General features: G+C 39.7%; 1 protein-coding gene across 4 annotated transcripts in view; it reads right to left on the bottom strand.

The window, feature by feature from the left end:
* SIMC1 (SUMO interacting motifs containing 1) overlaps positions 1-14,414 on the bottom strand; it is an 82,402-nt gene that overhangs the window by 52,165 nt on the left and 15,823 nt on the right. For 3 of the 4 annotated variants that reach the window (XM_057491946.1, XM_036884687.2, XM_057491949.1), the window contains 3 exons: positions 12,725-14,134; positions 2,913-3,145; positions 2,072-2,141 (listed from right to left, as the gene is read on the bottom strand). In XM_057491946.1, the coding sequence (XP_057347929.1) occupies positions 2,072-2,141; positions 2,913-3,145; positions 12,725-14,134 (1,713 nt within the window). The remainder of the gene's footprint in view (positions 1-2,071; positions 2,142-2,912; positions 3,146-12,724; positions 14,135-14,414) is intronic. The other variant, XM_057491954.1, reaches the window with a different exon arrangement.

Below are 14,414 nucleotides of genomic sequence, written 5' to 3'. Positions count from 1 at the left end.
TCTTCAAGTTCATTGATTTTTTCTTCTACTTCAAGTCTGCTGTTGAACGCTTAAGATTTTTTTCAATTCAGTTATAGTATTTTTCAGCTCCAGAATTGTTTCCTTCCTATAGTTTTTTTTGTTTAATATTCTCATTTTGTTCCTGCATCATTTTCCTGCTTCATTTAGTTGTCTATCTTTCAGATAGTTCTATTTTAGCTCCTTGAGCACTTTTAGGGCAGTTTTTAAAACTCCTTGTCAGGAAGTTGAGAGCTCTGTATTTCTTTATGGCCAGTTTCTAGAGCTTTATTTTGTTCCTTTGACTGGGCCACATTTTCCTGTTTCCTTGTATGCCTAGTGTTTACCTGAGATGTAAACATTTGAAAAAATGACCACCTTTCCTAGTCTTTATCCAATGAGTTTGTGCAGGGCAAGACCTTCATCAATCAGCCTGGCTAGAGATCTGGGACCTCTCAGACCTTTTTTGGGGATGTGTTTTCTCTGGGCTTGTGTGTGTGCTTTTATCTGTTTTAATTCCCTAAGTAGCTTGCTCCATTTTTCTCAGGAGCCTTCAGTCTCTTGCTTTCCGGGTACCTGCTTGTGGAACTGTATACCCTCTGCAATTCTAACACGCTGCAGTGTTTACCTTTCTTTTCAGTAGCTTCCAAACTAGGCCACTGTCCCCATCAGTGCTGAGTCAGGCAAAACAGAAACAGTCCTTTGGGCATCCCCCTAATAAGCCAGAACACTGGACTCAAAGTCCAATCTTTTGTTTCCATCCTGCGGATGAAGCTGGAATATGGGAGGTTTCTGCCCAGTTGCACCATGCTATGCCAGGCAGGGGGAGGGGCACAAGCACACAAAATACCAAAGACTTTCCTACTCCTTTCAACAGAGTTCCCTCCTGCTTATGCATTGGTCCAGGTACTGCAGCATCTCAACTGGTCTCCAGAGTTTTCACAAAAGTATTTTGGTTCACATGTATCTCCATGGGGGAATGAGGGCCTGGAGTTTTCTTGTCTAACGTCTTGGTGATGTTTCCTAGTTCATTCTTTCTTAAAATTCGGTTACTTTTTCTCTAATCTGAACTGCTTGCTCTCCAGTCTATTATTTGCTATAATCTTAGGATTTCTCTATTAATCTCCTGAATTACATATCATGTTTCCTGGATATTGTGCCTCCCTCTCTTTTGATTATTCCCCCATTCTTTTGATGCATTCCTTTCAGGTAACCTCCTAGGAAATGGGATATGGGTATATTTTTCCAAGTTCTTGCATGTCTGGAAATATCTTTATTCTACCCTTACATCTGACTAATAGTTTGTCTAATAAAGAGTTCTAAGGTGAAAAATAGTTTGTTTCATTCAAGTGCTTTTGGATAGGCAGACAGAACTGGCAATTAAGTTTAGGGATTCCTAAAGGTCAGAATGCAGAAAACTTTTTCTGGAACATCAACTCTAAACTAGCTGCCTTTGTTTATGACAGATGGTTCACTCAATTTTTTTAGACAATGAATTCTCTGACTTTTTGCCTAAAGGCCAGCTAACCTGGCAACTGAACCTTCTGTTTTCAAGAATGGAAAGGTTGTCAGTTTCATCCACAAATTTTCAACAAATTTAGAGCCCATCTCTGACTTCAACCCTCTTATATATTGTGTTTCTGAGTCTAAAACCTTTCTATTCTAAAGAGAAGATTTCCTCCCTTTTTGGCTGCAGTCCCTTCCACATGGATCCTAGCTTGTGGCTTCCTCTGCCTGGCATCATCAGTTATCACTCTTATATTTTCTTTGGATCTTCTAATATTGGTTCAAATATCTTGTCATTGCCCTTATTTTCACTGCCATGGATTTATAACTTTCTCCATCTAATTACTATTATTTTTAATGGGATCTCAAGAAGGAGAGGGAAAAAATGAATGTATTCTAACTTGAATTGGAAGACAGCACATACGTTTTCAGTAAGAATTTTTTTGTGGGGGTGGGAGTATAAGGAGGGAATAAGGGCAAAGACTTTGCTACCAGATTTGCTGTCACTTTTGTTTCTAGTTAAAACTTCCTCTATAAAAAGATAACACTCTCATAATTGTTACATTACCTCTTCCTCCATGACATAAGCGAGCAGCTTCCAGTCCCACTCTACTGTCTTGGCGTTAGCTGGATGTAGCCTGAAAGTCAAGTGACATCAGTTAGAATTCTGGAGAGTTTAGTGGAAAAAGGGTGGGATCTGAAAAATGATAGAAGCAAGAAGTCTCTTCTTTCCTCAGTGCTCTTGCCCACCCTTTGATATGGTACATCATCTGAGGGTAATGGACCTCATTTTTTTGCTAACCCTTATCCTCTTTTGGGAGGCATTAGCATCCCAGTTCTACCCTGCAGGAATCAACTCTTACTACTCATAGCCTAGCCTGCTGGGTTTACCAGCCAGGACCCTGGGATGAAGCCTCTGATGCATGTTGAGCCACTCATGGTATTTTACCCCTTAGTTCACAGTGATTGGCTCAAAGATGTGCTCATGTTTTATGTTATGCCCATTGAAGCCTGCAACACTCAATTTCAGAACTCTTGTGTGATTATAAAGGAAGTAAATCCTCACTCCCACTGACAGTGTCATAAAAGCTGGGAGCTGAGAAGGCTAGCACATGGAGCCTGAAAACAGAAGTAAAGCAGAGTTGAAAAATGGATCCTGGTAACCATTTTTGAACTGAATTAAATCACATCTCATCCCTAAATTTCTAGTCACATGAATCATTAAATTCTTTTTTACTGGCTGTTAAAGCCAGTTTGGATTGGGTTTCCTGTCACTTGTAGTGTCACTTAGTAACACTAATATACTAAGCCATCCTCTCTAATGGTTAGCTGAATCAAGCTTAGGCAAGAGAAAGCTGTGCCCTGCATTGAGGTTCCCGAGAAGATTCACCAACATCTATAGTTCATACTGTTGAATTTTCATGAGAAGCATGTAGGCCTCCTTTAGGACATCCACGGTCTCAGAGCCACTGAGCAGGATTTTCTGGATGATGTGAGCCACAATCTCTTTGGGTGGGTAATGCTGGGGTGACACAAAGTCCATCAGAAACTGCACAGTCCCCAGGGGAAAGTTTTCTTCAATGGTGTTTGCTACCATTCTTAGTCTTCGATGAGGGATGGGTTCTAATTTTTGACCCTTGCACTGTAGACACAAAAAGAAATAAATTAGGATGGGTTTCTACACTTGTAAAAACAAGAGGTTCTGGAATAGGTTGAAGACAGCAAAGTTTTCATGCATTTAAAATACTCATAATTTTAAAAAAAGAGACTGGAAGGCCTTATCTGAAAAAAATTGTTAATGACAAGGAAAAATGCTTATATTAAAAAATAAGAATTCAACATTCTACATATAATATGATTTCATCTGTGTTAAAATATAGCACAGAAAGGAAAGTACAAGTCGAGAGCTAGCCTACAGTTGATTTGGAGTGAAGATGCTAAGATATTAGGGTTAGTTCTTCTACTATATCAGATACTGAAATAAAGAGATAAAGAAAGACGTTTTAAAAGTTTTACTGTTAGGAGAAGAATCCCATTTTGTTGATTTGTTGTCAACACCAAACATGAAGCTACTTTCCCCCCAACAAAAAAAGTACATGTATAAATACCAGAAAAGAATATGTGAAAAGTGGTTTTATCTGGGTAGTGGAATTATGGATGATTTCTCCTCTATATGTTCTTTGCATATGTATTTTTGTTAAAAATCCAAATTATCAAAAATTTAAAAATGCCTATGTATAAAAAGTCAACTGGGAAGAAAATACACCAAATTATCAACAGTAACAAATGCTAACTGATAGCACCATCAATAATTATTTTTTATATTTTAAAATATATTAAGCAAACTTATTTTTTAAAATTTGATGGTATTAATTTTAAAACACCAACCAAAGATTTGACAACTTATATACAATGGTAAGACAGGGATAACTGGAATTGCCCTTCAGAAAGTCTGGAGGAGAGGAGTCTAGTTAGCTTTCCTTATGTCTCAAATCAGCTGAGGAGAACCCCTGATCTCACTGATAAGACACAAATACTGTAAATGGTATGTAATGAGAATTAAGAGCAAAAAAAGGTAAGAAAAGAACAAAAATCTTCCTTTGGTGACTATTTTACATGTGATGCACTTTATAATATTGAATCTGTATTATTCATTTCTTGTTTACAAATGAGAACATCTATAAACAGATAAAAGTTTATAAATTGTTTTGATACCTGTATCCTTAAGTGGAACACTTACAGAGTTACTTTGATAGGCCCTGAAGGTGGCTTTGTGCTTTATATGTTTACCTTAAGTCAAACAACTATGATATGGGCATTCTGACTTATTTTAGAGCTAAACAAAAAGACATTCAGAGGAGTTATGGTCAATGGCTGGTAAGTGGCAGCTTGGAGACTACCTAACAAGTGCTGGGGGAAAATGACCTGGTGGAGTTCTTATTAAAAGCTCAAAAGAAATCATAGGAAACAGAAAAGATTTACAGATGTTATTCTAGATGGCTAAGTTCTTTAACACAAGAAATAAAGATGAAGAAAAATCACCTTTTTCCAGCCTAACTGCCACCTTATAATCCGAGCTGTATGTACACAGGAAGGGGACGCAGTCTCCCCATTTGCATCTACTGATGGTTTTTGTAGTTGTGCAGCACTACAAAGCACTACAACCTTGACTATGGAAATATAACTCTCTCAGTCCCCCAAGTACTCTTGCTAATGGACTGATATATCACCAACCTGAAGTAAACCCAAGATAAAAACAGAATGAGCTAGTATCTGGGGAGAGTATTCAGAAAGAGAAGATATAAAAACAATTAAAGCAAGAGAAAAAAATTCACTCTAAAAGGCCAAATCAATGTGAATGCCTGAAATATGCTGAGCTGGATCACTGATTGCTCTAAGGAGGAGAATGTACCTTTTGAATTTTTGAACTACTTCAAGCCAGTCTTCTTAATGCTGGGAATGTGGTTATGGATAATGAAAAAATAGTTTCATATTATGGAACTTAGCCATAATTTTTTTCCTTAAACATCTGCTTTAGTTCTCATAGCTCAATGAAGATCAATGGGAAATAGTATTCCCATTAAAATCTTAAAATTGAATTTCCTCCTACACAGTCAGGGAGTAATAAATTTGAAGGCACTGGACTGTTAAGATTATTATTTCTGTGATATGAGAGTGGTAATAAGAGTATAAGGAAGGGGGAGCCAAGATGGCGGCATGAGTAGAGCAGGAGAAATCTCCTCCCAAAACCATATATTTTTTTGAAAATTCAACAAATATTATTATCCCTAAAAGAGAGACCAGAAGATACAGGACAACAGCCAGACTACATCCACACCTGCAAGAACCCAGCGCCTTGCAAAGGGGGTAAGATACAAGCCTTGGACCGGTGGGATCCGAGCGCCCCTCACCCCACCTCCCGGCGGGAGGAAAGGAGTCGGAGCAGGGAGGGAGAGGGAGCCCACGACTGCTAAACATGCAGCCCTAGCCATCCGCACAGGAGTGCAGACACACAGTGTGTGGGGTGCTGGATACTAGGGAAACGGGTCAGTAAAACCTGCAAGCTGGTCCCCGCAGCGGGCCCCTAGGACAAAGAAAAGCAAGTGCTTTTTGAAAGACTTAAAGGGAGAGGGACCCCACAGCTGGAAGAAACATCCCAGGACACTTAGCCAAGCAGCTGGGAATCCCGGGGAACTCCAGGAGCCCTAACCCCCTGGGCGGCAGTGCAGCTCGGAGGCCCCTTACGGGAGATAAACAGCCTTCTGCTTGTTTCCCCTCCGATGCCACTCCACCATAGTGGAGCAGTAGCCTGAGGCCAGACAGGCCTACAGCAGCAGGGCAGCTTCTTTCACAGTGGCTGGGCAAGAATTAGAAACCCCATCTGCGTGCAGCTGCCCAGCACAAGCTGCTAGGGGTCGCTGTTCTCCCAGGAGAGGAAGGCCACAAACCAGCAAGAAGGGACATTCTCCCAGCCGACACATGCACCAGCTTCCCTCAACTACCTCTATCGCCATGAAAAGGCAGAAGAATTTGATACAGACCAGACTAACCCAGACATCCTCCCCTGAGAAGGAATCTGGAGAGATAGACCTAACCAATCTTCCTGAAAAAGAATTCAAAATAAAGGTCATAACCATGCTGACAGAGCTGCAGAGAAATATGCAAGAGCTAAGGGATGACGTCTGGAAGGAGATGACAGAAATGAAACAATCTCTGGAAGGATTTATAAGCAGAATGGATAAGATGCAAGAGGCCATTGATGGAATAGAAACCAGAGAACAGGAACGCATAGAAGCTGACGCAGAGAGAGATAAAAAGATCTCCAGGAATGAAACAATATTAAGAGAACTGTGTGACCAATCCAAAAGGAACAATATCCGCATTATAGGGCTACCAGAAGAAGAAGAGAGAGAAAAAGGGATAGAAAGTGTCTTTGAAGAAATAATTGCTGAGAACTTCTCCAAACTGGGGGAGGAAATAGCCGCTCAGACTACGGAGGCACACAGAACACCTGAGAGAAGGGACCCAACGAGGACAACACCAAGACACATAATAATTAAAATGGCAAAGATCAAGGACAAGGATAGAGTATTAAAGGCAGCCAGAGACAGAAAAAAGGTCACCTACAAAGGAAAACCCATCAGGCTATCATCAGACTTCTCAACAGAAACCTTACAGGCCAGAAGAGAATGGCATGTTATATTTAATGCAATGAAACAGAAGGGCCATGAACGAAGAATACTGTATCCAGCACGATTATCATTTAAATATGAAGGAGGGACTAAACAATTCCCAGACAAGCAAAAGTTGAGGAAATTTGCCTCCCACAAACCATCTCTACAGGGTATTTTAGAGAGACTGCTCTAGATGGGAGCACTCCTAAGGCTAAACAGAAGTCAGCAGAGAAAATAAAATCACAGCAAAGAAAGCAGACCAACCAAATACTAACTAAAGGCAAAAAATAAATTCAACTACCCACAAAAGTAGTTACAGAAAACACAAAAGAGCACAGGAAAAAAAAAACACACAACATATAAAGAATGGAGGAGGAGGAATAAGAAGGAAGAGAAATAAAGAATCACCAGACAGTGAAGCCTGCAATGGCAATAAGTACATATCTTTCAATAATTACCCTAAATGTAAATGGACTGAATGCACCAATCAAAAGACACAGAGTAATAGAATGGATAAAAAAGCAAGACCCATCTATATGCTGCTTACAAGAGACCCACCTCAAACCCAAAGACATGCACAGACTAAAAGTCAACGGATGGAAAAAGATATTCCATGCAAACAACAGGGAGAAAAAAGCAGGTGTTGCAGTACTAGTATCAGACAAAATAGACTTCAAAACAAAGAAAGTAACAAGAGATAAAGAAGGACACTACATAATGATAAAGGGCTCAGTACAACAAGAAGATATAACCATTATAAATTTATATGCACCCAATACAAGAGCACCAGCATATGTGAAACAGATACTAACAGAACTAAAGGAGGAAATAGAATGCAATGCATTCATTTTAGGAGACTTCAACACACCACTCACTCCAAAGGACAGATCCACCAGACAGAAAATAAGGACACAGAGGCACTGAACAACACACTACAAAAGATGGACCTAAAAGACATCTATAGAACTCTACATCCAAAAGCAACAGTATACACATTCTTCTCAAGTGCACATGGAACATTCTCCAGAATAGACCACATTCTAGGCCACAAAAAGAACCTCAGTAAATTCCAAAAGATTGAAATCCTACCAACCAACTTTTCAGACCACAAAGGTATAAAACTAGAAATAAATTGTACAAAGAAAGCAAAAAGGCTCACAAACACATGGAGGCTTAACAACATGCTCCTAAATAATCAATGGATCAATGACCAAATTAAAATGGAGATCCAGCAATATATGGAAACAAATGACAACAACAACACAAAGCCCCAACTTCTGTGGGACACAGCGAAAGCAGGAAAGTATATAGCAATCCAGGCATATTTAAAGAAGGAAGAACAAACCCAAATGAATAGTCTAACATCACAATTATCAAAATTGGAAAAAGAAGAACAAATGAGGCCTAAAGTCAGCAGAAGGAGGGACATAATAAAGATGAGAGAAGAAATAAATAAAATTGAGAAGAATAAAACAATAGAAAAAAATCAATAAAACCAAGTGCTGGTTCTTTGATAAAATAAACAAAATAGATAAGCCTCTAGCCAGACTTATTAAGAGAAAAAGAGAATCAACACACATCAACAGAATCAGAAACGAGTAAGGAAACATCACGACGGACCCGACTGAAATATGAAGAATTATTAGAGACTACTATGAAAACCTATATGCTAAGAAGCTGGAAAACCTAGAAGAAATGGACAACTTCCTAGAAAAATACAACCTTCCAAGACTGACCAAGGAAGAAACACAAAATCTAAACAAACCAATTACCAGCAAAGAAATTGAACTGGTAATCAAAAAACTACCCAAGAAAAAAAACCCTAGGCCAGATGGATTTACCTTGGAATTTTATCAGACATACAGAGAAGACATAACACCCATTCTCCTTAAAGTTTTCCAAAAAATAGAAGAGGAGGGAGTATTCCCAAACTCATTCTATGAAGCCAACATCATCCTAATACCAAAACCAGGCAAAGACACCACAAAAAAAGAAAACTACAGACCAATATCCCTGATGAACGTAAATGCAAAAATACTCAACAAAATATTAGCAAACCTAATTCAAAAATACATCAAAAGGATCATACACCATGACCAAGTGGGATTCATCCCAGGAATGCAAGGATAGTACAACATCCAAAAATCTATCAATATCATCCACCACATAAACAAAAAGGACAAAAACCACATGATCATCTCCACAGATGCTGAAAAAGCATTCAACAAAATTCAACATCCATTCATAATAAAAACTCTCAACAAAACGGGTATTGCTTTGGCTATTCGGGGTCTTTGGTGTTTCCATATGAATTTTTGAACTATTTGTTCTAGTTTGTTGAAGAATGTTGTTGGTAATATGATAGGGATTGCATGAAATCTGTATATTGCAATCAACATACGTACCTCAACATAATAAAGGCCATATATGATAAACCCACAGCCAACATCATACTGAACAGTGAAAAGCTGAAGGCTTTTCCTCTGAGATCTGTAACAAGACTGGGTTGCCCACTCTCCCCACTGTTATTCAACATAGCACCGGAGGTCCTAGCCACGGCAATTAGACGAAACAAAGAAATACAAGGAATCAAAATTGGTAAAGAAGAAGTTAAACTGTCACTATTTGCAGATGACATGATATTGTACATAAAAAACCCTAAAGACTCCACTACAAAACTACTAGAACTGATATCAGAATACAGCAAAATTGCAGGACACAAAATTAACACACAGAAATCTGTGCCTTTCCTATACACTAACAATGAACTAATAGAAAGAGAAATCGGGAAAACAATTCCATTCACAATTGCATCAAAAAGAATAAAATACTTAGGAATAAACCTTACCAAGGAAGTGAAAGACCTATACCCTGAAAACTATAAGACACTCTTAAGAGAAATTAAAAAGGACACTAACAAATGGAAACTCATCCCATGCTCTTGGCTAGGAAGAATTAATATCGTCAAAATGGCCATCCTGCCCAAAGCAATATACAGATTTGATGCAATCCCTATCAAATTACCAGCAACATTCTTCAACGAACTAGAACAAATAGTTCAAAAATTCATATAGAAACACCAAAGACCCCGAATAGCCAAAGCAATCCTGAGAAGGAAGAATAAAGTTGGGGGGGGAAGTCTTGCTCCCCAACGTCAAGCTCTATTACAAAGCCACAGTAATCAAGACAATTTGGTACTGGCACAAGAACAGAGCCACAGACCACTGGAACAGAATAGAGACCCTAGATATTAACCCAAACATATATAGTCAATTAATAAATGATAAAGGAGCCATGGACATACAATGGGGAAATGACAGTCTCTTCAACAGATGGTGCTGGCAAAACTGGACAGCTACATGTAAGAGAATAAAACTGGATCACTGTCTAACCCCATACACAAAAGTAAATTCGAAATGGATCAAAAACCTGAATGTAAGTCATGAAACCATAAAACTCTTAGAAAAAAAACATAGGCAAAAATCTCTTGGACATAAACATGAGCGACTCAACTTCTTCATGAACATATCTCCCCAGGCAAGGGAAACCAAAACAAAAATGAACATATCTCCCCAGGCAAGGGATAAAAAAACAAGTGGGACTATATCAAGCTGAAAAGCTTCTGTACAGGAAAGGACACTATCAATAGAACAAAAAATTACCCTACATTATGGGAGAATATATTCATAAATGCCAGATCCGATAAAGGGTTGACATCCAAAATACATAAAGAGCTCACACACCTCAACAAACAAAAAGTGAACAATCCAATTAAAAAATGGGCAGAGGAGCTGAACAGACAGTTCTCCAAAGAAGAAATTCAGATGGCCAACAGACACATGAAAAGATGCTCCACATTGCTTGTCATCAGAGAAATGCAAATTAAAACCACAATGAGATATCACCTCACACCAGTAAGGATCGCCACCATCCAAAAGACAAACAACAACACATGTTGGCAAGGTTGTGGAGAAAGACGAACCCTCCTACACTGCTGGTGGGAATGTAAATTAGTTCAGGCATTGTGGAGAGTAGTATGGAGGTTCCTCAAGAAGCTCAAAATAGACATACCATTTGACCCAGGAATTCCACTTCTAGGAATTTACCCTAAGAATGCAGCAGCCCAGTTTGAAAAAGACAGATGCACCCCTGTATTTATTACAGTACTATTTACAATAGCCAAGAAATGGAAGCAACCTAAATGTCCATCAGTGAATGAATGGATAAAGAAGATGTGGTACATATACACAATGGAATATTATTCAGCCATAAGAAGAAAACAAATCCTACCATTTGCAACAACATGGATGGAACTAGAGGGTATTATGCTCAGTGAAATAAGCCAGGCGGAGAAAGACAAGTATCAGATGATTTCACTCATATGTGGAGTATAAGAAAGAAAAACTGAAGAAACAAACCAGCAGCAGAATCATAGAACCCAAGAACGGACTAACAGTTACCAAAGTAAAAGGGACTGGGGAGGATGGGTGGGAAGGGAGGGATAAGGGTGGGGAAAAAGAAAGGGGGGATTACAATTAGCATGTATAATTAGCAATGTAGGGGGGCATGGGGAGGGCTGTGCAACACAGTGAAGACAAGGAGTGATTCTACAGCATCTTAGTACGCTGATGGAAAAAAAAAAAGAGTGTAAGGAAGGGAAAGGAATGGGAATTGAAGAAAAGTATTTGATCAAGGCCTGTGATTAGCCAGACACTCCTATAGGTACTTTAGATATATTATCTTATTTAATGATACTAGGAGATATTTTCTTATCTCTTTTTTACAGATAGAAAAGCCTTAGAAAGGTAACGTAACAGACCCCAAATAGCCAAAGCAATCTTGAAAAAGAAGAACAAAGCTGGCAGTGTCACGCTCTCTGATTTCAAACTACATTACAAAGCTATAGTAATCGAAAGAGTAATGGCACACAAATAGACATACAGATCAATGGAACAGAATAGAGAGCCTAGAAATAAACCCATGCTTATGTGGTCAATTAATCTATGGCAAAGGAGGCCAAGGATATACAATGGGGAAAAGAGACTGTATTTTCCTCAATACTTGTGGAGAAACTGGACAGATATGTGCAAAAAATAAAACTGGACTACTGTCTTACATCATACACAAAAACAAACTCAAAATGGATTAAAGACTAAATGTAAGACCTAAAACCATAAAAACTCCTAAAAGAAAACATGGGCAGTATACTCTTGAACATTGGCATTAGCAATTTTTTCTTGTACATGACTCCTACAGCAAGAGAAACAAAAGCAAAAATAACCTAGTCAGACTACATCAACCTAAAAACCCAGTGCATAAGAGTAAGTCTTGAGGTGAGCTTAATGAGTGTTGAGGATGCAATTTCATTAACAAAATGAAAAGGCAATCTGCTAAATGGGAGAATATGTTTGCCAGTGATAGGGTTAATGTTCAAAGTATATAAAGAACTCATAATACTCAACACACACAAAAAATAATCCAATAAAAAAAAATGGGTAGAGGAACTAGATGGACATTTTTCCAAAGACATACAGCTAGCCAACAGACAAAAGAAAAGATGCTCAACATCACTAATCATCAGGGAAATGCAAATCAAAGCCACCATAAGATAGCACCTCACACCAGTCAGAATGCCAAGTATCAAAATGACAAGAAACAACAAATGGTGGCAAGGATGTGGAGAAAAGGGAACCCTTATGCATGGTTGGTGAGAATACAAAATAATGCAGCCATGCTTATCATGGTGAGCAGTTAGTAACATTATATGATTGTTGAATCACATACAATATTGTATGTCAACTGTACTTCAATAAAATTTTTTAATTAAAAAGAAAAGAAAGGTAAAGTGACTTCCGCAAAAAGCGTGGAGCTGAAATTTGAATCCAGGTCTGGCTCTACACTGGATGGTCCCATAAGAGGGGGAAAGATAAAAATGTCAAATTTATACTGGGTCTGTCTTCTCATGCATGAACTTGTTATAGCATACTAACCTTATGCTAGGCCTATACCAAGGACACCTAATCCCTAGGGAAGATATGTTAGCTCACCTCTCTTGTTTCTTTGTCTGGTATTAGTGTCTGGAAGAAAAGGTGATGCACTGGAGGTCGTAAGAAATACTTCAGTCTATGCAGACATGGTCTGTTGTACAACCCACCTTGTGGTGGTTGTGCTTGTACCTGGGCAGGCCCTGGGTTGGCAGGCTCTGGCAGTGATATCTCTTTTCTGGCTGGAGTTTCTGTGACAGAGAGCCAAGGAACTCTCTCTAAGGAAGTTTCAGACTGTGGAGACTGTGGGCTGGGAGGGGACATTGGAGAAGATGGAGCTGAGAAATCCATAGGAGTGTCACAGTTCTTTACATCATTTTGGGGAGAGTCAGGCCTGTCATGTGGTAACTGAGGCAAGTCTCCAGGTGACTGTGGTGAGTCTCTTGGCAAGTGTGGTATGTCTCCAAGTGAACATAGCACATCTCCTGGTAAGTGGGAAGCTTCTCCAGATGAATGTGGCACACTTCCTGGTGACTGTGGAGCGTCTCCTGGCGACTGTGGCCTGCCTCCTAGTGACTGTGGCAGGTCTGCTGGTGACTGTGGCACGTCTTCCAGTGACCGTGGCATGTCTTGCAGGTATGCTACATCTTGTGGATATGCTATGTTTTGAGATGGACCTAGGATATCTTGAGGTGGGCAGAGTAAGTCTTGAGGTGAACTTAATGAGTATTGAGGATGCCATGATGAGTCTTGAGGTGAGTTTGGCATATTCTGCTGGGGGCATGGCACATTCTGAGAATATGGCACATCTTGAGAAGGGCATGGCACTTCTTGAGGCAAGTGAGACAAAGCTTGTAGTTGGCACTGCATGGTTTGTGACGGGCATGACAAGGCTCGTGGCGGGCATGAGGAGGCTCGTGGTGGACATGGTGAGGCTTGCAGTGGGCATGGCAAGGCTTGCAGTAGGCATGGCAGGGCTTGTGGTGGGCAAGGTACATCTTGCTGTGTGCATGGCAAGGGTGCCCTCTGATTGCTGCTGCTACCATTATTGCTTGTTAGGGAGGAGTGAACGTCTGAAGACAGCTGTAGGCTTGCCAAGAAACCAAGGTCACCTTTGAATGTGGTTGAGCTGCAATTTGGCTCTGCTGGATGAACAGAATCTCCACTGATGGACACAGGGAGTTGGGGACCCTCAAACATGTTTTCTTCCAAAAGGTCCAAATCCACAGGATCGCTGTTAATGATTCTCTGTGCTGCAGGCCGAGAGCTTCTGTTCATCACCTCTTTGCTGGAGAGGCTGGCACATGTCTGAGGACTGGTTGGCTCCTTCTGGGAAGGAGCAACAGATTCTAGAGTCAAGTCAAGAGTGGCAATAGGGCTATTTTCGTCCTCAGTTCTTGTCAGGTCAATCACACAGAGTCCATTGCGATCCTTTGTCCTTGGTCTGGCTTCTCTAGTTAAGTCAATGAAGTCCTGTTGAAGGATTGTGAGAGAATAAGAGGTCAAGCAGGAAGTCTCAGCTTTATGTAAGAAGAGCTTACATCTTAGCTTTTAAGGATAAGCATATTTTACCTTTTCACTTCACTGGCAATTTATACATTCTGCATAACATAAACATTAGTTTATTTCCTTTCGTTAAAATTGTGCTACTGTCAAAGCTGTCAATTTCCACACCTTCTTAAATTATCCAAATGCCATATTCAATAATTGAGGGCTTAATGGAAATATTTTTTTATCCAAGGTGGTTAGGGCA

Source organism: Manis pentadactyla, chromosome 2, assembly GCF_030020395.1.
Source record: "Manis pentadactyla isolate mManPen7 chromosome 2, mManPen7.hap1, whole genome shotgun sequence".
Classification (NCBI taxonomy): Eukaryota; Metazoa; Chordata; class Mammalia; order Pholidota; family Manidae; genus Manis; species Manis pentadactyla.
Note: the sequence above shows the minus strand (reverse complement) of the source record. Positions and strands in the feature narration are given on the sequence as shown.